Source organism: Micromesistius poutassou, assembly GCF_964030765.1.
Source record: "Micromesistius poutassou genome assembly, chromosome: 12".
NCBI lineage: Eukaryota > Metazoa > Chordata > Actinopteri > Gadiformes > Gadidae > Micromesistius > Micromesistius poutassou.
The window spans coordinates 780,741-805,965 of record NC_140282.1 but is presented as its reverse complement, the minus strand read 5'-3'; the positions used below and the strand labels follow the sequence as shown (position 1 = coordinate 805,965).

At 46.5% G+C, this 25,225-nt stretch overlaps 5 protein-coding genes across 5 annotated transcripts in view; 3 read left to right on the top strand and 2 right to left on the bottom strand.

Moving 5' to 3' along the window:
- Window positions 1-106: 106 nt before the first annotated feature.
- On the top strand, window positions 107-5,698 carry blzf1 (basic leucine zipper nuclear factor 1). The gene is made up of 7 exons (XM_084476696.1): window positions 107-176; window positions 1,101-1,173; window positions 1,541-1,986; window positions 2,596-2,795; window positions 3,003-3,131; window positions 3,777-3,990; window positions 4,701-5,698. The coding sequence occupies exons 2-7, from the start codon at window positions 1,149-1,151 to the stop codon at window positions 4,884-4,886; spliced, it is 1,200 nt and encodes a 399-aa protein (XP_084332822.1). The 5' UTR covers window positions 107-176; window positions 1,101-1,148; the 3' UTR covers window positions 4,887-5,698.
- Window positions 5,699-5,748: 50 nt separating this feature from the next.
- Window positions 5,749-7,657, bottom strand: trmt10c (tRNA methyltransferase 10C, mitochondrial RNase P subunit; the record flags this gene model as incomplete). Its single annotated transcript, XM_084475828.1, has 1 exon — window positions 5,749-7,657. A coding segment is annotated over one exon (1,602 nt), but the record flags the coding sequence as incomplete, so codon positions are not given.
- Window positions 7,658-8,109: 452 nt separating this feature from the next.
- Window positions 8,110-9,861, top strand: txnl4b (thioredoxin-like 4B). Its single transcript, XM_084476394.1, has 3 exons — window positions 8,110-8,288; window positions 9,206-9,357; window positions 9,471-9,861. Exons 1-3 carry the CDS (start codon window positions 8,157-8,159, stop codon window positions 9,634-9,636), a joined length of 450 nt encoding a protein of 149 aa, XP_084332520.1. The 5' UTR covers window positions 8,110-8,156; the 3' UTR covers window positions 9,637-9,861.
- A 293-nt stretch (window positions 9,862-10,154) lies between these two features.
- mrpl16 (mitochondrial ribosomal protein L16) lies at window positions 10,155-12,756 on the top strand. Its single transcript, XM_084476270.1, has 5 exons — window positions 10,155-10,373; window positions 10,619-10,690; window positions 11,450-11,598; window positions 11,829-12,122; window positions 12,470-12,756. The coding sequence occupies exons 1-5, from the start codon at window positions 10,319-10,321 to the stop codon at window positions 12,659-12,661; spliced, it is 762 nt and encodes a 253-aa protein (XP_084332396.1). The 5' UTR covers window positions 10,155-10,318; the 3' UTR covers window positions 12,662-12,756.
- A 465-nt stretch (window positions 12,757-13,221) lies between these two features.
- The window catches only part of gas6 (growth arrest-specific 6), an 18,272-nt gene continuing 6,268 nt past the window's right edge, over window positions 13,222-25,225 (bottom strand). The window contains exons 5-14 of the mRNA XM_084475854.1: window positions 22,633-22,752; window positions 22,300-22,422; window positions 20,443-20,564; window positions 19,614-19,732; window positions 18,280-18,469; window positions 17,532-17,696; window positions 16,794-16,962; window positions 15,654-15,793; window positions 15,192-15,393; window positions 13,222-14,765 (exon numbers count right to left, since the gene is read on the bottom strand). Of these exons, the coding sequence (XP_084331980.1) occupies window positions 14,614-14,765; window positions 15,192-15,393; window positions 15,654-15,793; window positions 16,794-16,962; window positions 17,532-17,696; window positions 18,280-18,469; window positions 19,614-19,732; window positions 20,443-20,564; window positions 22,300-22,422; window positions 22,633-22,752 (1,502 nt within the window). The 3' untranslated portion in view covers window positions 13,222-14,613. The remainder of the gene's footprint in view (window positions 14,766-15,191; window positions 15,394-15,653; window positions 15,794-16,793; window positions 16,963-17,531; window positions 17,697-18,279; window positions 18,470-19,613; window positions 19,733-20,442; window positions 20,565-22,299; window positions 22,423-22,632; window positions 22,753-25,225) is intronic.

Below are 25,225 nucleotides of genomic sequence, written 5' to 3'. Positions count from 1 at the left end.
CGGTCCCGTTCAGGGAGGCTGTGGTTCAGAACCGGATCTGATCCTGTATCTGGGGGCGTCCTCCGACGGAACAGAAGCCGGAAGCCACCAGCCAGCCGCCAACAATATCCGGTCCGGATAACATGGAATCAAACAGAGAGGGAAGTTTACTGGAATAAAATAAAACGTTCTGGTCGGTAAGTAAAGAGTTTAATACACGTAATGTGTTGTACTGCGATATTAGTACGTGATGCGTGATGTCATAATGATGGTATTTACAAAACTAGCCTGTAGCGACATGATGTCATATGGTATTTACAACACTGTTGTTTGTATGGAGCTAACCTTATAATGATATATAGTGACAATGATAATATAATGATGAATGGATGAATATGTGATCATTAACAACACCAACAACACTGTTTGTTGTTGCTACATGATGTCATTGTTAGTCATTAGTGCAGGGAAGACAGATACAAACATTCAATTGTTCCCTTGTCCATATCACTGCTGAATCAGCACAGGAATGCAAAGACCTTTTAACCCCATATTATTTATGGCCTGGACCTGGAAAGATTTCCGTGCAAACGGGCAATAAAGTATTATCCTATCTTATCTTACAAAAGAAATGTCTACGTTTGTGTTTACTGTTGTCTCTGTTCCCTGTCTGTCTCTCCCCTGTCTGTCTCTCCCCTGTCTGGCTCTCCTCTGTCTGTCTCTCCTCTGTCTGTCTGTCTCTCCTCTGTCTGTCTCTCCGTTGTCTGGCAGTAAAATGTTTTGCTGTTTTTAAAGTGAGACTCAAACATTGATTTGTCTCAACACTATATGAATGATTTGGACTTTGACAAAGAAACGTGTATAGATATATCTGATACAATCCATTTTTGAATCCTCCTTTAACCTCAAACTGTTACAGTTTTAATCTATTAATCCAATCATCTGAATGGGTTACTGAACCCCTTCAAAAACGATTTGGTTTCCTATTTAAACTATGTCGTTTTCTATTCAAACATTAGTTTCACCTGAAAACTTTATGGTTTCTATTAAAAGTATTGCTTTATACTGAAACCAAAAAATGGTTTATGTATGAATGTGTTTCTCTGTATTCCTGATTGTAGGTGAAACTGGTTTGAAACTCGGACCCCTGACCCCTGACCCCTGTAACCATGACCACCACTGGGGGTGTGAGAGGTGTGTGTACTACATTGTAGTTTTTATTGCTTGGGTTTCATCCCTAGTAACTAATGTACTTTCTAATCAACCGGGGATCCAGTTGTTAATTCACTCATTATCTAATTAATTTAAACATTTGCATACACACTGTGGCTGTAATAAAGACCAGCTGTAACGATGATTAAGGACCGACGGTAACGATGATTAAGGCCGACTCAAGCTGTGATGAAAGGGCAGAATGGAGCTTTGCTAAGGACAGGTGATATAGTGTGTGTGTGTGTGTGTGTGTGTGTGTGTGTGTGTGTGTGTGTGTGTGTGTGTGTGTGTGTGTGTGTGTGTGTGTGTGTGTGTGTGTGTGTGTGTGTGTGTGTGTGTGTGTGTCTAGGTCGAGCCCATGTCCTGGTCCGAGGCCCCGGCGATGGCATGGAGACGGACAAGCAGGTGGCCGGTCTGGAGGTCGCCACGGAGCGCGTGGCCACGCCCCCTCCTGTAGCCACTCCCCCGCCCGTGGAGACGCCGGTGCTGAAGCCGGCCGGCTCCCCGCGCCCCGCCCCCCCCCCACCACCGGGGGTGCTCCACCTGGGCCAGGTGGGCCGGGCTGCGTGCGCCGAGGTGGAGGTGGTGAGGATCTTGGTTCCCAGAAGCGCCATCAGCCACAACTGCCGCGTGGCCCCGCCCCCGGAGGGGTCGGAGGACCGGAGCTCCCCCTCCCCGCCCCCCCCGCCGCCGCCGGACGACCGCAGCGCCGCCGAGGAGAAGCTGAAGAACTCGGAACGCCGCCTGCTTCAGGAGAAGGAGGGGCTGATTAACCAGCTCAGAGTACAGACTGAGGTAACCAGCGCTAACTAACTAGTGCTAACTCCCTTCCACTAACTCATGTGGGATCGAGCCGTCCTACTTTGTTAAAGCTGAACTTCTGGGGAGAAAGTCACTCTCACGTGTAGAAGAAGCTTTCAGGAGGAGAATTGTAGAAGTGTTTTTCTACATTGGAAGTTGATTTTGAAACCGTTACAGACACTCTTCTACAGTTTATGGAGTTTACTGCGGCTGGCCTGTGTCTGCCATCAGACTTAAGATATGAATCTAAATTCTGATTTGTAAGACTGACCACAAATCATTAACTAACTAGTACTAAATAATCATCACTACCACAAACGAAATCTCACTGAGCAGCACTTACCAGGGCAAGGAGGGGCTTACAAAGCAGCTCATAGAACATTCAGTGTTAACTAGCACTAACCATCTCTAACTAACTCTCACTCACTACTACCACGACTAACCAGGACAAGTGTGAACAACCAGATCAGAGTGCAGACATAGGTACGGTTTATCTAACTCCTACTAGCTGTAACTACATCCTACTCTTCTTAACTCTTAACTACATCGATCTAGCTACAACTAACCAACCAGCTCTTCCTGCTGCTCTCTGCGGTCCTCCAGGTGAACCGTGAGCTGAAGCGCCTCCTGGTGGCCTCTGTCGGGGACGACCTGCAGTACCAGTTTGAGCGGGCGTCGCGGGAGAAGAACCACCTGGTGCTGGAGAACGAGGCGCTGACGGCCGCCCTGAGGAGCACCGCCGAGCAGCTGGAGAGGATGAGCATCCAGGGAGACGTGTGGAGGAGCAAGTTCCTGGCCTCCAGGTCTCTCATTGGTCCAGAATAGTTTACATAGGTGACGTGTGTGTGTGTGTGTGTGCTGTTGGTTTAATGACACGCGTTGCACACTGTGTGTGTGTGTGTGTGTGTGTGTGTGTGTGTGTGTGTGTGTGTGTGTGTGTGTGTGTGTGTGTGTGTGTGTGTGTGTGTGTGTGCGTGTGTGTGTGTGTGTGTGTGTGTGTGTGTGTTCAGGGTGATGGCGGATGAGCTGACCAATAGCAGAGCAGCGCTGCAGCGGCAGAACCGAGAGGCCCAGGGAGCGATCCAGGACCTGCTGTCAGAGAGGGACGACTTCTCCAGGGGCATGGTGCTCACACACGGGTACACAGCGCTGCTATAGCTCTATCTAACTATCTATCTATCTATCTATATCTACCTATAACTGTTTCTACCTGTCCCCCCATACTCTACACCTCTATATCATGTATGTGATTGTATGTCTTGAATATTATTTTATGATATAATGTATGTTATGGTATGTCTTGTATATAATTTCTTTATTATATAATGTATATCATACTATGTCTTGAATATTATGTCTTTATGATATAATGTATGTTATGGTATGTCTTGTATATTATCCATCTGTTATATATTCTGAATGTATGTTATGGTAATACTATGTCTTGTATATAATTTCTTTATGATATAATGTATGTTATTGTATGTCTTGTATATTATTTGTGTTTATGATATAATGTATGTTATTGTATGTCTTGTATATTATCCATCTGTTATATATTCTGGATGTATGTTACGGTACCGCAGGTGTATATTATTAATGTTATATATTCTGAACGTATGTTACGGTACCGCAGGTGTATATTATTAATGTTATATATTCTGAATGTATGTTATGGTAATACTATGTCTTGTATATAATTTCTTTATGATATAATGTATGTTATGGTATGTCTTGTATATTATTAATGTTATATATTCTGAACGTATGTTACGGTACCGCAGGTGTCTGGAGGAGCTGCTGGTGTCCCTGCAGTGGGGCCGGCAGCAGACCTACTACCCCAGCACCCAGGGCCTCACCGTGGGGGAGCTGGCCTCAGCCAACCAGAAGCTGGCCCTCTCCATCAGTGGCCACCTGCTGGGCAACGTGGGCAAGAGCAGCGCGGCGGGCAGCACCGCCCACATCTGCAACACGCCCGCCGAGAAGATGGCTGAGAAGGTCATTTGGCATCTATTTATGATACGTGTATATATATATATTGTTCTAGTCTGGACAAGGTAGACATGAAAACTGTTTTGAAAGCACTGACCATGTCTACGGTTGTTGCGTTGCTGTCAAGTCCTACAAACAGCAGCTGAACACCTTATGTCACCGTGTGTCTCTTCAACAGGGGCTAGGGCTGTGCTGTAGGATCTCTGCATATTTATCAACGCACACTTCCCTGTCTGTTTTCCTTTTAGTTTTGGCCACTTTATACTATATACTATACTATATTTTTATCCTCACAAGCAGTTCCACTCCCTCTGTCTGAACAAAAAGGTCTCCCCTTGTGACATGGTCATAATGTTTGGCCTGGATCACTTCATGTTGTTCCTCGTTAGGCTCGTTAGGCTGCTCATGGCTCAGTGGTGCCGGGCTGGCGGGCGGAGAGAGAAGGTTGTGATTCCCATGGTTGGGATATACAACCGCTGTTTTAAATGAGAGTGGCTGTCGCCTACATATTGCTAATAAACTCTCTTTATATCCATAGCTAGGACACACAATGACATGTCACTGTATGCCTGAAAATGACATTGTAGCATTTTTGACGTTTCATTGTTGACAGAGAAACTTTTTTCTCTGTCCGCCACAAAGTTAACACAAATCAGCAACTCCCCACGGTAGGTCCACACTGAACCTGCTCCTCCTCCTCCTCCTCCTCCTCGTAGGTGTTGAAGACCCTGGCTCCGGTCCCCTCCCCGAGCAGTGAAGAGGAGCCCTCCTTCTCTGACTCCGCCCCCACCAGCTTCCTGGCCAATCAGAAGAGCATCGGGAGGTTCCATCCGTACACGCGCTACGAGAACATCACGTTTAACTGCTGCGAGCGGTGCTCCGGAGACATCATCGTGCTCTAGTCCCCTGGCCTCCCCGGTGGACCGTTCCAGAGGCCACATTCAGAATGCAGCAATGAACTCTGGGAACTGTGGTTTTACTGGGTGATGTGTGGAAAGGCAGAGTGTCCTGAGCCCTATTTATTAACTGGTCACCTCCGTAAATATCATGTTACTATGATGGTCGTTAAGTTCCAGCATTTTATAAACATTTTTTTTTATTTCCATCCTGGTCAAGATCGCTGGTCTATTTTAACTGGCCGCAGTGTAGTACTGTGTTGAAAACACTTTTGTTACCTACCAGGGAAACATAAAAAGAGCATAGAAAATCGAATTGGTCATATTCAAATTAATCAATTTATGCCTTGCTGTGTTATATTTAACACAGCTTCTGCTGTGTTATATTTAACACAGCAAGGCAATACAAATGTGAAAGAAATGTGCTTATGCTACATATTTGTATTGCCTTTTTTCCAGTATTTTTAATAATGAGGAACGTGTGCATTTCTTTCATTCGCTTTTTCTTCTCTTGGAGGTCAGGACGGAGATCCTGTCGCTCAACTTGAATCTCAAACCGTCTTCCAGACGACTATGGTACCACCGCTTGTGTGCTTATGCAGTATTTTTTATTTATGACAGCTTTATTTGCATTTCAAACGTAAGGTTCAAAGGTGTGTGTGTAGGCTTAGGCCAGATGTTGTATGATACATATTGAGGTTTGTCTTCAGGTAACTTATTGGAACTTCATTTGAGTGATCCTGCACCAACAGTATTGTATACTTTGATCTGCTAATGTTTTACTCGATGATTAGTATCCGATTTGGTTTCAAACCACAATAAACCAGGTTTATATACTTTTATATCCTCTGTTTATTTGTGATATACTACACCATGGGCAAACTCTACCATTTGTCTTTTACATTCATGTTCAAATAGCGCTTCATTCACAACATGTTCCTACTGGATGTCCTCTCAGCCTGGCACCAGTGTTCATATCGTTACATAATGTTGATTTATAATTCCACCCAGCAGTGCATAGATTGTTTTATTCAAAATGGATTTTGTTCACAACAAGCTTGGAACTAGAAGACCATCCTCAGTTCAGCATCGAACAAACGTTCTAGAACAGAGTGAGGGACAGTAGAACAGACGGGGAACACTAATGTCCAGGTCTACGACCAACTCTACGGTCTTTAGTCCTGCTGATACCACGGTGTCCGCGTCTTGTCGCTCCTCCTACTGTCCTCCGTCTTGCCGTTCTGGGTGGATCGTATCCTGGTAACAGGCGCTTTATACTCTCTCTCCCAGGCCGGCCCCACCCCCTTGCCGGGTCCCCCCCGGTCCTGACCACCTCTCCCCGCACCCCAAGGCTCCCGAGCAGAACCCTGGCGGTCCCTCTGGGGGTACCTGTCGCTCTGGGGGTACCTGTCGCTCTGGGGGTACCTGTCTCCACCGTCCCTCTGGAGGTACCTGTCGCTCTGGGGGTACCTGTCTCTCTGGGGGAACCTGTCTCCCCTGGCCGCGGCGCCGCCCCATTCGCTCTGCTTTTTCTCCGGGTAGAACCCGTCGTGTTTCCTCTTGGGGACGAAGGCCAGGGCCTGCTCCCAGCTGCCCGTGTCCTTGATGGCCAGCAGGATGCGCATCATCTGGTCCAGCGTCAGGGTCTTGGCCCCGATCTCCCAGCGGAGGAACTGGTCCAGGGGCAGGCGCGCCGTGGCCATCTGCAGCCGCTTAGCGGCGGCGAAGGACCGTCCCGATTGGACGGAGCGGTCCACCATCGCGCCGACCACGTACACCTTGGACGGGTCGAAGGTCCGCAGGACGTTGGGGGAGTCGGCGGTGAGGTAGACGAGCTGCTCCAGTGGAAACACGTCCACGTGGCGCCGCGGGGTCTCTGTGATGAGGAGGCGGTCCCAGGCGTCCTCGCCGTAGCGCTTGACCAGCTGCTGCCGGTAGCCCCCGTCCGGCTGCAGGTTACAGAGGTGGAGGTGGAAGGGCTCCGGGGCCCGGCGGTTGGAACTCTCCACCTCCAGCATCTGGGTCACCGAGTTGGTCAACTCCTGCGGGGTCATGTGCGCCTCGTAGCTCATGTCGAACACCAGCGGCTGACCGAAGCGCATGGCCTGGGCGCCGCTCCAGCCCAGCAGCCGGTCCAGCCAGTGGTCGCGGTACTGCATCAGGAACGAGTTCTTCAGGGGCGGTCGGTTCTCCAGGGTCTCGGGGAACTCGGCCAATCGCTGCTCCCGCTCGGCCCTCTTCTTCTCTTGCTTCTGCTTGCTCTTCATCTTGTGTCCCTCCCGGATGGCAAGGAATTTTAGGTACTTCTTCTTGGAAGACTTGGTTGTGAGTTCTGATAACGTCCGGACATCCTGGTCGGTTATCTGGTCTGGGACCAGCTTCCCCGCCTGGCGCCACATGGAGACCAGCTCCCGGGTCGCCGCCAGTACGCAGCCGCTCGGAGGATCAGTCGAGTCCCCTTTCTTCACCTGCTCTCCAGCGTCCGCGATGCTTTCGTCCGCTGCTGTCTGGGACCTCATCACAGTCTTCCACAAGTCCAGATCTATTTTGTCCCCGTGGTCCGGCTGGCTCGCGTCTGTCCTCAGTGAACAGCCAGAGCCGAAGCTGCGGGCAGAGCAGACGTGTCCGGCGGGGAAGGTCCCACTGGACAAAGGTCGAGTCCCAGAACCGCTCCACAGCCTCCATAACCCAACAGATCCCCGTCTGGAGAACAGTCGCATCATTTCTAATAGCGCTGATTGGCTGCTCTGTCTACAGAGATGAACACATCCTCTTAACGATCATTAATGAAATCAACCTGACATCTCTCCCAGCGTCGCACACCAGCCTGGTTCCACGCCACGTTTTATTTATGATAGTAAGATGAGATCCGAACGCTGTGCAGATTGACAGGAGGTCACGTTGTCGCCTGGAGTCACACTCCGTCTGTCCGCAGGACCGGGAAACAACGAGTCACGAAGGTTCCGTATAGCGTGGTGACAGTTCTACGATTACTACGAGTGAACGGAATTTTTCCTATTCTATAAATATGTTTTTTATCGTATTATTATAAGGTTGTTGAAAGTATTTTCTTATTAATTTATTTGGTGTTATTTTATTTGTACTATCTATTTATTTTCTAACGGAACTGTTTCAAGGAACAACTTTATAAGGCGCTGCACATGCGGTGACGGTGCCGTGTTTCCGTCTCCGACCAAAACAAGGAGGCGGGTCTTCTCCTCCCCCTCGTCCCTCCGTCGTTCTCCGCTCGCTCCCCGCCGCTCGTTCCTCAGCATCATGAGTTTGTTTCTGCCCAAGCTGTGCACTAAGGTGGAGGTGGACGGGGCGGTGAAAGGCGTCGCCGAGAAGGTTCTGGTGCTGCGCTTCGGGAGAGACGAGGACTCCTCGTGCCTCCAGCTGGACGAGATTGTGAGGAGGATGATTATGATTATGATGCACATTTATGGTTGATCAATATAACATGTAACTCGGTGGAAATCATTATATACTGTTTAGTAATTAATCAGAAACTTACTTGAGTTCTATCACCTCCTTGAACTGTACATAATTCACTGTAAACCTCAAACTGTATAGAAAACATATTTACTCGTCAGTCAGGGGTGCGACAGCAGAGAGACAGGTCATTAAGGAGCAGGTAGGGGTTAGACAGTACAGAGACAGGTCATTAAGGAGCAGGTAGGGGTTAGACAGTACAGAGACAGGTCATTAAGGAGCAGGTAGGGGTTAGACAGTACAGAGACAGGTCATTAAGGAGCAGGTAGGGGTTAGACAGTACAGAGACAGGTCATTAAGGAGCAGGTAGGGGTTAGACAGTACAGAGACAGGTCATTAAGGAGCAGGTAGGGGTTAGACAGTACAGAGACAGGTCATTAAGGAGCAGGTAGGGGTTAGACAGTACAGAGACAGGTCATTAAGGAGCAGGTAGGGGTTAGACGGTACAGAGACGGGTCATTAAGGAGCAGGTAGGGGTTAGACAGTACAGAGACAGGTCATTAAGGAGCAGGTAGGGGTGAGACAGTACAGAGACAGGTCATTAAGGAGCAGGTAGGGGTTAGACAGTACAGAGACAGGTCATTAAGGAGCAGGTAGGGGTTAGACAGTACAGAGACAGGTCATTAAGGAGCAGGTAGGGGTTAGACAGTACAGAGACAGGTTATTAAGGAGCAGGTAGGCTGACAACATTGGAATTCAAACCCAGCAACTTGCGGCTGGGAATCACCTAACTCACTCCACTACTCTTCTCTCATATGATAGGGTTAGGGTAGCAGTATATTCTATAGAACTCTGTATTCATGTCATCATTCCTGGCGTCCACTCACTCCTAGCTGTCTAAGACGGCGCACAGCCTGAGCAACATGGCCTCCGTATACACGGTGGACGTGGACCGAGTCCCCGTCTACACCCGCTACTTCGACATCAGCTACATCCCCTCCACCGTCTTCTTCTTCAACGGACAGCATATGAAGGTGGATTACGGGTGAGTGTTCGTATTTATTGTAGATTCTAATAACCGTTTTGTTTCTTGACTCAACCGGTTCTTTGAGCTGAATATCTGCTTTTTTTTTTTTTTTTAATCTTTTGAACGTCCAGATCTCCGGACCACACCAAGTTTGTGGGCAGCTTCAAGACCAAGCAGGACTTCATGGACCTCGTGGAGGTCATCTACCGAGGGGCGATGCGGGGCAAGATGATGGTCAAGAGTCCGATTGACCCCCAGAACGTCCCCAAGTTTGACCTCCTGTACCACGGGATATAACCCCCATGACCTCTGACCTCTGACCTCCAGGGCTAAGCCGCACCACATGGGCAGAACTCGTTTGTCATTGGAGGAGAAAGAACTTTGAACTCTGAACTCTCCTGACTTTGAACCCTCAGAAGACTTTGAACTCTGTCGCCATGGAAACTGTTGATGGGGTTTTGATGAAAACTAATGTTGCACTCACACAAAGTTATTCTGGTCTTTTTTTATGGTGATTTTGAATTGTTATTATAGTATACAGCTTAAATATACATGTTTACAAAAGTTGTTATGATTTTTTTTGTGTAATATTACTATAGATCGAAACATATATTATAGATATATTATCCTTGTTTGAAAGGGTACATAAATGCTAGTATTTATGTTCCAGTATGATCTGGAGACAGTGCAGTATCTGGTGGAGCCAGAGGGTGGCGCTGTTTCACTCAACACGTACTAGAGCCATAGATGTCATTCTGTTCTGGGGGAACCTTTATGGCCGGAACGTTTGTCATGTACCTTGAAGCGAGGCGGACCCTCGTAGGAAGCGCACGGGCAGCGACCTTCTACAGCATGATTTAATAATATCAACTTTATCTTTCCTAAATTCTCTTTGTTGTTCGTTATAATATGTGACATAGTTGACAATGCTATGATAGAGGACTCTACGTTCATAGGACGGGTTTATTTCAGGTGAACAATGGTGTCGTTATTGAAGAACTCCATCAGCTGCTGGCGGACACACGGATTACAAGGTAGGAATATATCAAGTATAATATATCAAGTATAATATATCAAGTATTATATTTAATGATCCTATTAAATATAATACATCCTATCAAATATAAGGCATCAAATCGATAAGTCAGTGAACGGTATCTCTGGTATTAAAGTGATGATAGATAAAAGAAAGGTGTATTTGTGCAATGCTGTTAGATCAGATAGTACCTTCATAATTATTAATAATCTTATATGTAAAGCGCTCTTGTATTTCTTCCAGGTTGTCTTCAGAGTCACATGAGGATCCTGTTTGCTGGAATTAAAACCTATGACGTTCCTCCGAACTACAGCGGTAATTTTATGTTTAATTTTAACTATTTGACATTTCCTTACTTCAACATGCAACATAATATGCATACCACAAGGATAGCGGGGGCAGAATAGAGGAGTTTGATCCTCGGGTCGCTCGGGACAGGTTCCTACCAAAAATCCCAATCAAGATGAAAATATATGTAAATCATTTTTTTGACATCTCTGTCCTCTTCAAAGCAATAAGACAGATCTGCCAAATTGGCTATCTGGCCTCATCTGGTCTGCAATAAACCTCTTTAACAACAAATAATTGTATTCTATAACCTTATTGAATCTGTAAAATTAGGGAAAACAAGGTATAACTATTATTACCCTCCATTTCAACACAGTCGAATGATAATTAATTAACTCATATTATTATATATATGTACATCTATATATATATTGATAGACAGACTGATAGACTGAGACGATTGAAACTATTTATTGACTCATCCACTCTATCAGAGATCCAGGCCATATATCTAGGGTTAACTGCTCAGTGTTTTACGTTATATTAATTTTTCTTCTTTATATTCGTATTCTTGTTATTTTGCCTTGGTTCTGTACTCTTACCTGTACCTCTCCTGTGTTTCATTCTCACTGCTGTTGTTGCTATGACATTTTAATATTCTTCTGGGATTAATAAAGGTCTATCTTTACTAACCGTATCTAAAACATTCAGTATTATAGTATGAATCGCTACAGAGTGTTGTTGATAAAAGCTTCTCTCTAACACTGCTGTGTCTGCTCCCTGAAGACGTGGTCCTGCCAGACAAACCCAAACTCAAGTTCCTCAACAAGGTCCCCAACTTCAAGAAGGCCAAGAAGGAGAAGAAGAAGCTGAGAGACATCCAGGGTCCGGCCCAGGCGGCCAACACCTTCACCGTGGGAAGCTACGCCATCGTGGTAGGTTCACCGTAGGAGCTATTATTTTGCGGTATGTTCACCACACACCTACTAGATGTGTGTTGTGTACAAATAAAGTTTAATCTGTGTTTTGGGGCGCTAACTTCTCTTTTTCAATTGACATGTTGTCCTCTTATTAATTCCATGTTTAATTCTCATTCACTGTAATACGTGTTATTGTGTGTACTCTACTAGTAGTAATGGTTAACACTGGGTGATGACGTCCACAGGCGCTGGGCGGTGGGTACATCCACTGGGGCCACATAGAGATGATCCGTCTGACCGTCAACCGCAAGATGGACGTCCGCACCACCTTCGCCAAGTGGCGCATCAACGCGCCCTACAAGCCAATCACGCGCAAGGGCCTGGGCCAGCGCATGGGCGGGGGCAAGGGCGCCATCGACCACTACGTCACGCCGGTGCGCTGCGGCCGGCTGATCGTGGAGGTGGGGGGCCGGGTGGAGCTGGGGGAGGTGGAGCCCATCCTCACCGAAGTGGCCAAGAAGCTGCCGTTCCCCGCCAGGGTAAGACGCACCACCGTCCACATGATCACATGATCGCCCTGGTCTGTAGTGCTAGTACTGACGTCAAATTATTACTGTGAACTCTTATTAGTACGTTTTAGTCATCTAATTATTACTATGAACTATTCATTAGTCTAAAGGAGTGGTGTGTTTTGGGTGTAGTAAAGGTGGGGTGTGTTTCAGGTGTAGCAAAGTGTTGTGTTTCAGGTGTAGTAACTCCGCTGGTGTATTAGTAAAGGGCGTTGTGTTTCTGGTGTAGTAAGGGCTGGTGTGCTTCGGGTGTAGTAACGCGGCTGGTGTAGTAACGCGGCTGGTGTAGTAAAGGGTGGTGTGCTGGTGTGCTTCAGGTGGTGAGCCGGGAGAGTCTGGCCGCCATGCAGGCAGCGCAGGAGGAGAAGGAGCAGAACAACCAGAACCCCTGGACCTTCCGGCGGGTGGTCCAGGGCAACATGCTGGGCATCAGGAAGGTCCTGAGCCCCCTGGACCTCCACAACCACGGCCGCTACACCGGGAAGTTCCACCTGCCGGGCCGGGTCTGACCTGATGGGATGTGTGGTGTTAGGGTTGATAGAGAACCACTGTGTGGAACCACTGTGTGGAACGTTGTCTCAGAAGATTAAATGTGTTTATAAGATCTCCCTCTCCCTCTTCATTTGAGATGTTGGTACAGATGTTGTCTTATGGTCATGTGGAGTTATTCATTGAACTTTAGGAATTAGAAAAACACCTCCAGCCGTAATAAATTAGAACAATAACTCCAGCCATAAATTATCAATAAGAACAATAACTCCAGCCATAAATTATCAACAAGAACTATAAGTCAAGCCATAAATAATCAATAAGAACAATATCTTGTTTGTGAACAACTGGAAGAATAACCAAAGCTATAAATAATGAAGAGAGAAATGTACATAATAAATGAACCAAAAAGCTTAATGTGACTTAATGTGACCTGAAAGACCAGTGTGGTCATACTAATTAACCTCATTAATGAGGTTTGGCTGTTCTTCTGAGAGCAGCTGTTCAGCTCCAGGGCGCCACCATCAGGTGAGAGGAAGACACGACAGACCAGCTCTTCTCATAGTACCAATGCCTTTATTTTCAGATGGATTTCCACTCGTCAGGGAAGAGATCAGAATGGGATTCTCTCCACACAGAAAATTGGCAGTTACAAAGGAGTAAAATGAAAAAGTAAAACAAGGTCAATATACAACATATAAAAAAAAAAATGACGCAGTGTGTAATACATTCTCTCTTTAGATGGCTGGAGTCCATAAGCATTCTCAGACATTCTGCTCCAACAACTCAACATAAGTTTGATATACGGATACTAACATAACAGTTTAACATAAATAGTTATGTTAAACCGATATTAACATAACAGTTTAACATACATGGTTATGTTTAACCGATATTAACATAACAGTTTAATTTTAAACTACACAAGTTTCTCTCCAGAAGAGAGGAACTAATAAAAGCAGAAATTATAATATCTTTCAAGATTTTCATTGATGACCGATAATGTTTGTGTTTGTGTCGAGATACTAAGACCTTGAATAACAGAAAGGTGTTGTAGGACCATGTGCAGCAGGTAGTGTTTGGTTTGGTTTGCACCATATAGTATATACACAGATCAGTATTTTACACTGTCGTTACTCAGTAGCTATCCCTAGCTAGGCTAACCCTAGCCGCGGAAGATGGCCTTGTGTCCAGCTTGTGATTGGCTCTTCCTGGAGCGGGTGTCTGGATGTGATTGGTAGGTTGAGAGAGAGGCGGGGCCGAGTAGTGCTGGCCCTGGTCACCTGGATGAAGCCACGCCCCCTGGCCCAGGTAAGGGCATAGCTTGGTAGGCACAAGGTTCAGGTTGGAGGCGGCAGACGGACACAATATTCATGTCGGTCTGCTTCCGTGTGCAACAAAGTTCTCCTGCAGAGACTGTACCAGCAGCTAATGCTGGTAGCTTATGGTAGCTGCGAACCAGGCAATGGTAGTAGCTAATGCTAACCGCTAACCAGGCAACTCAAACAGCTCATATCCCATCGTCCTGTGCAGCGGTTTAAAAGGAGCAGGACATTTGCTCACTGTTAAACTAGCTAACCAGTAGTTCACTTTTCATCTGCAAGCTTCTGAGTTACTGTTGACTAGTGAACTACTAGTTAACCAGAAGAAATGATAAAACTCGCAACTACCTTAATTACCATAAATATCTCAGTTTACCAGTAGTCCACTAGTAGCTCACTGTTAACTAGCAAACAAGTAGTTGACTACTAGTGAACTAGTAGTTAACGGTTATCTAGTCACCATGAGTATCCGGGGGGGGGGGGGGCAGTGCTGCAGCAGGAACTGGACCAGCTGATCTTCGCTTTTCGTCAGACGTTTTCCCGCCAACTTCTCCAACTTCAGGATTAATTTCCGAGTCATTCTCTGGTGTCCGGTACATCGCGGGGGTGGGGGTGGGGGGGGGGGCGATGTACCGGGGGAGGGCTGGGGGTCATTGGTGCGCGGCCAGCAGGGGGCAGGAGTGGGAGCGGATGTCGTTGTGTTTGTGGACGGCCCGGTCCAGGTCGAGCGTCTCTCCGTTCACCGTGACCTCCAGACACCCGCTGTAGGACGCCGTGACCGGGGTCGACACCAGCGGAACATCTGGAGGAGACACATCTGGTCAGTTGAACACTCCGTGTAGAGCAGGGTCACCTAGTCCCAACAGTCTGCACCTAGTTACCAGTATACAGGTGAGTTACCTGGTCCTCTCTACAGGTGAGTTACCTGGTCCTCTCTACAGGTGAGTTACCTGGTCCTCTCTACAGGTGAGTTACCTGGTCCTCTCTACAGGTGAGTTACCTGGTCCTCTCTACAGGTGAGTTACCTGGTCCTCTCTACAGGTGAGTTACCTGGTTCTCTATACAGGTGAGTTACCTGGTTCTCTATACAGGTGAGTTACCTGGTCCTCTCTACAGGTGAGTTACCTGGTCCTCTCTACCTGGTGGTCTCTACAGGTGAGTTACCTGGTCCTCTCTACCTGGTGGTCTCTACAGGTGAGTTAGCTACTATTCTCTACAGGTGAGTTACCTGGTAGCCCTCCTATAAAGGTGCTGGAGGGGGACTGTAGGTCGACTGGCTCTTGTGTCTCCTCGCTGCGTCCAAGCTGACCATCCACCCAGAGCAACGTCTGGTTGCCCGTGACGACCACGCGGATCACATGACCCTCACCGTCGCACAGTTGGGCGGGGGCACTGGCCACCACTGTGTTGCCCACGGACACCAGAATAAACTGAAAAACAACATGTTTTATTATAAACCTGTTACACAAATGATTATATTACGACAGAAGAGAGGTTTTTGGGGAGGATGTTTGAATGCAAGGTTTCTGGCGTGATCACCACCAACAACTCCCACCCAGTGCTCTGACCAGAGTAGAGAGTACTAGAGTACTAGAGTACTACTCTACTATCACTACTACACCAGTACTAGAGTACTACTCTACTACCACTACCACCCTGTTATTCTGAACAGAACCCTCCCAGGACCTACGTCTCTCCACTCCTCCATGGCCGGGTGGTAGTCGGCCAGGGAGACCGAGAAGGGAACGCTGTCCTGGTGAACCAGGGCGAACATCACGCCCATGGCCGAGGTGGGACGCACAGCCAGGTCCACACTCAGGTTCTGGTACTCTGGAGGAGAGAGGAGAGAGGAGGAGGAGAAAGAAGAGACTTGTTTATGAGGAAGCAAGAAAGGTGACCGAATACGATAAATGTGATGTGGAGCAGTGTGAGAAATACCCAGTGTCAATCCTAGCACTTCAGTGTTATGCTAAAGTCTCACGGAGACTCATTACAAGTGGCAGATACTGAGCTGGTCAGTTGTCACGGTTACTAAAATAAGACCCAATCGTTTAGAGAAAACAGGTGTACAATCCCGTGATTTTGCAAGACTCACACCAGTTTACCGTAGATGGGTATTTGTTAAATGTAAGGTGATGTATGTGTTAAATGTGGTACATTTGGCAAATCGGATAATGTGTTCAATGGGATAAATGTGTAAAAGAGGACACATTAAATGTGGAGTGTAAGGCAGCCGTAATAGATATTTATGTGTTGAATAATATCAGTGTGTTAATCATATCAGTGTGTTAATCATGTTAAATGTGGAGTGTAAAGGGGAATTTACACCGCAGGCGAGAGAGAGACGTGAGCGTAACGTAGGCGTATCAGTTCACACCACCGCCGTTTATTTCGCTGTATTTTCAAGATTCATCAGATAACATCATCACCGAGACGCTTCAGAAACGCTTGGAGGCAGAAGTGAAGCGTAACGTTAAGCTTTGGTCGGCCGTGAGACGGGCGTAGAACGCTGCCGGTGTGGATCAGTGCACCGGTCTGAATGGATTCTATCTCTGGCTGAACGTCGGACGTCTGACGGCCGACTGAAAGACGCGTCTAAAACGTCTGCGGTGTAAATTGGCCTTAAGGCAGCCGTAATAGATATTAATGTGTTGAATAATATCAGTGTGTTAATCAAACCAGTGTGTTAATCATACCAGTGTGTTAATCGTGTTAATCGTGGAGTGTAGGCGGCCGTAATAGATATTAATGTGTTAATAATATCAGTGTGTTAATCATACCAGTGTGTTAATCGTGTTAAAGGTGTGTATGGGTGTGTAGGAGGCGGTACCGTAGGAGATGTTGAAGAGGGAGAAGCCGAGGCCGGGGTAGAAGGAGCCCGGGTGCTCGGAGCCGAAGCACTGCATGTTCTCGTTGGAGCTGATGGTCTCCTGGATGGACGTGTCCTCACCCGTCAGCCAACGCCAGTCCTTCATACAGCCGTCCAGACGGGGGTTCACCTACACACACACACACACACGCGCACACGCACACACACACACACACACACAGACACACACACAATAAATAAACAAGATATTATTTATGGTTTATTTTGATTTGAGGGACAGATTCAGTTTACATAAACAAACTGAGAAGAGCTATCCAGTGTAAGTATCATAGTGCTTATAGTGGACGCTAATTTGCAACACCCGACCCTAGAAGGACTTTTGTGAAAAAAAAGAGATTAAAGGGGACATATTACACCACCAGGTGTGAGTGTCATTAGCCGTTATGAAAATCTGCCGCTTCTGACATCACAGGTGGGCGTGTCCACCTAGATGTGTGCTGGATAGATGTGTGCTGGATAGCAAACGTTGCTCATCTGTGATGTCAGAAGAGGCAGATTTTCAAAACGGCTTGTAACGGCTAATCACACTCACACCTGGTGTTATAATATGTCACCTTTAAAACAATGAGGTAAAAAGAAGTTAAACAGAGTACATATGACCGAGTTATACGCACGCACGCATGCACACACACACACACACACACACACACACACACACACACACACACACACACACACCTGGCTGAGGAGGCCGTCCTCCCTGAAGGGCACGCCGCCGACGGTCAGGTTGAGCTCGTGGACGCCCTTCCTCAGAGTGAAGAGGTCTCCGTTCACCGCGATCTTCATCACCGCCTCGCGGTCTATCTTGATCACCAGGCTCCGCCCCTGCTCCTCCACAGAGATCTACAGCATATAGATCAAATAGACGTGCTATTATTATTACTGTACATACACAATATGTACAGTAGTGATTGACCGATATATCGGCAGATTTTTGCGTTTTTTACGTGTATTGGCATCGGCCGATTTTTTCAGCCAAATTAATTTTTTATTTTATTTTTTTAATATTTTTTTCCCGGCATGATTTACAGACAGTTCAATAAATGTTCCTTTTTTAAATTGAGACTTGTAACATTTGTTATCATCATTGTGTCATTTTTATGATGTAAATTGAGGGAGCAAAAGCAGTATCGGCTCGAAAAATATCGGATCAAGAAAATCGGTATCGGCGTATCGGTCGTCGGCTAAGGCTGATGAAAAAAAAATCGGTATCAATCGGCCCTAAAAAAATCCATATGGGTCGATCCCTAATATACAGTATTATTAAAACTCTCTTCCGATTGGACATCCTTCCTGTCAATCATAACCACCAGGCTCTGCCCCTGCTCCTCGGCAGAGATCAGCTTATTGAACAGGGAGTGTACACAACATTTTTTTAAAACTATTTACAAAAGGAAAAGGTCAATGTATTCTGAATCGTCCCGACCTTCCTCCACTGGCCGTCGTTGACCAGCGGGCCGGTGCTCGTCACGCGGCTCACCGCCGCGTACTTCAGCTGCAGCTCCAACTTCCCGTGATGCATCGCCAGGACGATCCAGGAGCTGTTGTGGTGACCGCCCGCAAAGAAGATCACCCCTTCAGGGTCGTAGGTTCGAAGGTCAAACTCAGCAGAGAACCTGTGGAGACAAAGGAGAGAGTTAAACAGGAAGGAGAGAGTTAAACAGGAAGGAGAGAGTTAAACAGGAAGGAGAGAGTTAAACAGGAAGGAGAGAGTTAAACAGAAGGAAGAGAGTTAAACAGGAAGGAGAGTTAAACAGGAAGGAGAGAGTTAAACAGGAAGGAGAGAATTAAATGACAGGAAGGAGAGAGTTAAATGACAGGAAGGAGAGTTAAACAGGAAGGAGAGTTAAACAGGAAGGAGAGAGTTAAACAGGAAGGAGAGTTAAACAGGAATGAGAGTTAAATGACAGGAAGGAGAGAGTTAAACAGGAAGGAGAGAGTTAAACAGGAAGGAGAGAATTAAATGACAGGAAGGAGAGAGTTAAATGACAGGAAGGAGAGTTAAACAGGAAGGAGAGAGTTAAACAGGAAGGAGAGAGTTAAACAGGAAGGAGAGAGTTAAACAGGAAGGAGAAAGTTAAACAGGAAGGAGAGTTAAACAGGAAGTAGAGTTAAACAGGAAGGAGAGAGTTAAACAGGAAGGAGAGTTAAACAGGAAGGAGAGTTAAATGACAGGAAAGAGAGTTAAACAGGAAGGAAAGTTAAATGACAGGAAGGAGAGAGTTAAACAGGAAGGAGAGAGTTAAACAGGAAGGAGAGAGTTAAACAGGAAGGAGAGAGTTAAACAGGAAGGAGAGTTAAACAGGAAGGAGAGATTTAACAGGAAGGAGAGAGTTAAACAGGAAGGAGAGAGTTCTTGTAAGTCTAGATGTTAGGAGGTTCTAGATGTTAGGTTCTTGTATCTTTAGGTTCTTGTATGTGAGGAGGTTCTTTAGGTTCTTGTATGTGAGGAGGTTCTAGATGTTTCTGTACGTGAGGAGGTTCTTTAGGTTCTAGTATGTGAGGAGGTTCTTTAGGTTCTAGTATGTGAGGAGGTTCTTTAGGTTCTAGTATGTGAGGAGGTTCTTTAGGTTCTAGTATGTGAGGAGGTTCTTTAGGTTCTAGTATGTGAGGAGGTTCTTTAGGTTCTAGTATGTGAGGAGGTTCTTTAGGTTCTAGTATGTGAGGAGGTTCTTTAGGTTCTAGTATGTGAGGAGGTTCTTTAGGTTCTAGTATGTGAGGAGGTTCTTTAGGTTCTTGTACGTGAGGAGGTTCCTGTACCCCGTCTGGACGCGGCGTCTGAAGCGCAGCCGGACGACGGGGACGGCGCTGAACATGCGGCCGAGGTACAGCGAGCGACTGTTCCTCTTCAGGACCGGAGACAGACAGGGCGTGATGCGCTGCGGAACACAGAGGAACAACAACAGGGAGAACATCAGTACGGTCAGAGGCACACTCTGAAGGAACAAAGAAAACACAATGTTGAAGATGGACCAGGGCTTGTTGTTATTGTACCAAACCCAATAAGGTCAGTAATATTACACTATTTGTATCAGTAGTTTCCACTGGTTTATATCTTGATGTAACGTGGTTCCATCTGATGGTTACTCTCTGAAGGTCGTATGATGTAACGTGGTTCCATCTGAAGGTCACATGATGTAACGTGGTTCTATCTGATGGTTACTCTCTGAAGGTCACATGATGTAACGTGGTTCCATCTGAAGGTCACATGATGTAACGTGGTACTATCTGAAGGTAACACTCTGAAGGTTGTATGATGTAGTGTGGTTCTATCTGAAGGTCACATGATGTAGTGTGGTTCTATCTGAAGGTCACATGATGTAGTGTGGTTCTATCTGAAGGTTGTATGATGTAGTGTGGTTCTATCTGAAGGTTGTATGATGTAGTGTGGTTCTATCTGAAGGTTGCATAATGTAGTGTGGTTCTATCTGAAGGTCGTATGATGTAGTGTGGTTCTATCTGAAGGAGGAGGAGTGAGAGGAGGAGTAGATGAGTGAGTAGGAGGTGTAAACCGAGGGGTAAGAGGAGTAGAGGGACGTGTAGGAGGAGTAAAAAGGAGGCGTCAGGAGTAGAAGGAGTCGTGTTTCACCTTGCAGCTGCGGAGGTCTTGGCTGAGCTTCCTGCCCTGACGACCGTCACAGAAGCAGCGGAAACTACCGGGAGTGTTAAGACACTGCTCCACACACACACCCTGCACACACTCATCCACGTCTACACACACACACACACACACACACACACACACACACACTTGATTCAGAGTAGTATCATCAGTTTATCAGTCATAGGGTACCAAGTAGTTTGAGTACCTAAAAGGTTAAAGGTTAAGTATCTATAATGTCTAGTATCTTAGTTCCGGAAGATTTCCTGAATGGGATCAGGTTTGAATGGGAACAGGGATCGATATTGCGGGAATTCTACACCGGTCTTCTGCCTGCTCAAGACTCTAGTAACATTTCCGTTATGTGAATGAAAGCGGTCACATTGCCAGAGGGCTGCGTAAAGTGTTTTGTCCATCTAATGTAAGAGGCTTTCCCGTAGAGCGAGCAAACCAATCACAAGACTCGGATGATGTCCTGTTTGTAATTTAGTGTTTATGGTCACGGGCCAATGCTTTTCGAGGGATCTCTTTGTTTGCAAAAAAACACATTTTTTCAAGGAATGTCTGGACGCTTGAAACGGTGGTTTGTACACCGTGATATAAGATAAGATATAAGCTTTATAAGATAAGAGCTTCTATCAAAAGAAAACACTTCACTATTCTGGAGGATGGATAACCAGAAAAGGAAAAAGTTAATCGTAGCTTCAGTATATTACCAGCACTTTATTATTTTTAAGTAGAGGTTTTTTTAATAGAAGGAGGAGGGGGAGTGTGTTGAGTTGGTTCGTGAGGAAAGATGTCAGGGCACTGGTAGTAGAAAAAGAAAAAAGACCACCTATAAAAACATGCATTAGTACTTAGAGCTGTTTAGTGTACATAAGTACTTGTTAAAGGCTAGGTATATAGTCTGTGTACTGTTGAATGTAATCAGTGCAGGGTGGCAGCAGGGTCTGCTCCGTATCAACGTGTTTATGTTCAGTCCTAGTAGAGCTCGTCGTTAGCAGGCTGTTATTTACCTTCTTAAGGTCACAGTGGCTGCTCAGAGAAAAGCAAACTCTGCTTAGTAAATACACTGCACAGTAACAAGATGCTCTTAACTACTGCTTAGATTTCACACACGCAGACACTATATATATATATATATATATATCTGGCTTCACGACTATACTGTATTCCACTTAATGTACTATATTCTCCAGGACGGAGAGTAGACTACCTATGTTTAACATCCGAGCATTAACAATTCGAATATCATTTGAACACAAAATAATAAGGAATGACATTTTAATGGGATTATAGAGGAAGATTGACAGCTCTAATTTGTTCATGATGCGCTATGTTCTGCAATGTTCACGTTTGTATGCACTATTTAAAATGTATTTATCGTAAATATTATTTTATTTAACCTCCCTTTCTCCTTATTGAACCGTGGGTCAGAGATAAACAATTCCTCTATTTGTCAGGCACATATTTTAGAATTGACGATAAAGCTGACTTTGACTTTGACTTAAATGCACTTCCTTTAAGTCATCCTCTCCTTGTGATTACCTTGGTTTTAAGTCTTGATATACCAAGTGAACAAACATTTGAACGCAAATAAACACTTCAGACCACCTGCGGTGCCGTCTGACCGGAGCCGACCGCACCGCTGTGACCTCCAGCACCTCGTCCTCCGTTTACCTTACGGGGAGAACCACCGGGCCTCGAGGAGACTACGGGAAACACTGGTGTGTGTGTGTGTGTGTGTGTGTGTGTGTGTGTGTGTGTGTGTGTGTGTGTGTGTGTGTGTGTGTGTGTGTGTGTGTGTGTGTGTGTGTGTGTGTGCGTGTGTGTGTGTGTACTCACCCACGCAGCTCAGCGATTGGTTGTTGAACTCGTAGCCGCTCTCACAGAAACACTCGTAGCTCCCGTCCGTGTTCACACACTGAGCCGTCCCGCACACACCCGGGACCACACACTCGTCCACGTCTAACACACACACACACACACACACACACACACACACACACACACACACACACACACACACACACACACACAGACACAGACACAGACACAGACACACACACACACACACACACACAGGTCATGAACACGTCGTACAGAGTGGTACAGGTGGGTCTCTGCGCTGTGACGTGTGGTTGGATGGTGGTCCTCTCCACCACCAGGTGAGCTCACCTTGGCAGGTGTGGCGGTTGACCAGCTTGTAACCATGGTGACAGGAGCAGTGGTAACTCCCCAGAGTGTTGTTGCACGCGTGCTCACAGCCGGCGTTCTTCTCGGCGCACTCGTTGACGTCTGAGAGGGAACATGATTCTCAGTTAGCTCCGTTAGCCTTTAGCTCCGTTAGCCTTTAGCGCCGTTAGCCTTTAGCTCCGTTAGCCTTCAGCTCCGTTAGCCTTCAGCTCCGTTAGCCTTCAGCTCTTTTAGCCTTTAGCTCTGTTAGCTATGCTAATGCTTAGCTCTGCGAGCTGTCAGCTCTTTTAGTCTTAAGCTCCATTATCTGTTCGTTGCTACTAGCTATGTTATGTAAGCAATGACTTGTGTTAGCCGTTAGCTCGGTAAACGGTTTAGACCTCTTAGTGGCCAGCTCTGTTAGCCGTTAGCTCTGCTAGCTCTGTTAGCCGTTAGCTCTGCTAGCTCTGTTAGCCGTTAGCTCTGCTAGCCGTTAGCTCTGCTAGCTCTGTTAGCCGTTAGCTCTGCTAGCTCTGTTAGCTCAAATTTGTTCAACTCATTTATTAACTCTAGCATGGAGATGGTAGTTGGTGTATGTTTGCTGTGTGTGCGTGTGTGTGTGTGTGGGCAAGTGTGTGAGAGTTTGTATGGCATGTGTGTGTGTGTGTGTGTTTAAGCGTACGTGTGTGTGAAGACATTTATTCAGTTTGTTTCCGCTCGCCAGCTCCCAGGATGAGTCACCGTGGAAACGGTTGGCGAACAGTACCACCGACCGAAGACCCAGGACACACATTCTCACCTTTCTGTACTCAATGAACGCTTCTACTGTCGCACATACTGGAGCTCTTATACCCTGACCTCCCTGACCTCTACCCTGACCTCTGACCTCCAGCACCCTGACCTTCACCACCCTGACCCCTGACCTCCAGCACCCTGACCCATCAGAGCCATGTGACCGTCTGTTATCTCTGCTGAAATCTAGTTCAAACGGATCAATACGGTGCTGACTAACCTCCTCTAACAGCAACAACAACAACAACAACATGACCACTGGTTCAGGGCCTGCTGTTGTGACACCTGACCCAGTTATCCCCTTTAAGAGGAAACACGCCCAGTAATGACAGCAATCACCCCGTTAATACATCGCTTTGTCGCTTTGTTGGATGCTTGATTCGATTCTGTCTGTTGGTCTGATGGGGCCTACCCCATAGGGGTCTCATAGGGTTAGTCTCAGGGTTAGTCTCACAGGGTTAGTCTCATGGGGTTAGTCTCATAGGGTTAGTCTCATAGGGCTAGTCTCATAGGGTTAGTCTCATAGGGCTAGTCTCATAGGGTTAGCCTCATAGGGCTAGTCTCATAGGGTTAGTCTCATAGGGCTAGTCTCATAGGGTTAGTCTCAGGGTTAGTCTCATAGGGTTAGTCTCATAGGGCTAGTCTCATAGGGTTAGTCTCACAGGGTTAGTCTCATAGGGCTAGTCTCATAGGGCCAGTCTCATAGGGTTAGCCTCATAGGGCTAGTCTCATAGGGTTAGTCTCATAGGGCTAGTCTCACAGGGTTAGTCTCAGGGTTAGTCTCATAGGGTTAGTCTCATAGGGTTAGTCTCATAGGGTTAGTCTCATAGGGTTAGTCTCAGGGTTAGTCTCATAGGGTTAGTCTCATAGGGCTAGTCTCACAGGGTTAGTCTCATAGGGTTAGTCTCATAGGGTTAGTCTCATAGGGCTAGTCTCACAGGGTTAGTCTCATTGGGTTAGTCTCATTGGGTTAGTCTCATTGGGTTAGTCTCATAGGGCTAGTCTCACAGGGTTAGTCTCACTGGGTTAGTCTCATTGGGTTAGTCTCATTGGGTTAGTCTCATAGGGTTAGTCTCAGGGTTAGTCTCATAGGGCTAGTCTCATAGGGTTAGTCTCATAGGGTTAGTCTCATAGGGCTAGTCTCATAGGGTTAGTCTCATAGGGCTAGTCTCACAGGGTTAGTCTCATAGGGCTAGTCTCATTGGGTTAGTCTCATAGGGCTAGTCTCATAGGGTTAGTCTCATAGGGCTAGTCTCAGGGTTAGTCTCATAGGGTTAGTCTCATAGGGCTAGTCTCATAGGGCTAGTCTCATAGAGTTAGTCTCATAGGGTTAGTCTCATAGGGTTAGTCTCAAAGGGTTAGTCTCAGGGTTAGTCTCATAGGGTAAGTCTCATAGGGCTAGTCTCATAGGGTTAGTCTCACAGGGTTAGCCTCATAGGGTTAGTCTCATAGGGCCAGTCTCATAGGGTTAGTCTCACAGGGTTAGTCTCATAGGGTTAGTCTCATAGGGTTAGTCTCATAGGGTTAGTCTCACAGGGTTAGTCTCATAGGGTTAGTCTCAGGGTTAGTCTCATAGGGTTATGGCTAGTCTTAGTGTGAGTTTGATAGGGTTACAGGGGGTAGAAAAGGGTTAGTTTTACGGTCTACCAGCATATGATCTCAGTCTGATTCCCACAAGAATCCACAGATGTTCAGAGCGCGACCCGTCACCCAGTTTCTACACCACAGCTGGAGCTCCCTCACACACTCCAGATGTGTGTGTACCCTGTGTGTGTGTGTACCCTGTGTGTGTGTGTGTGTGTGT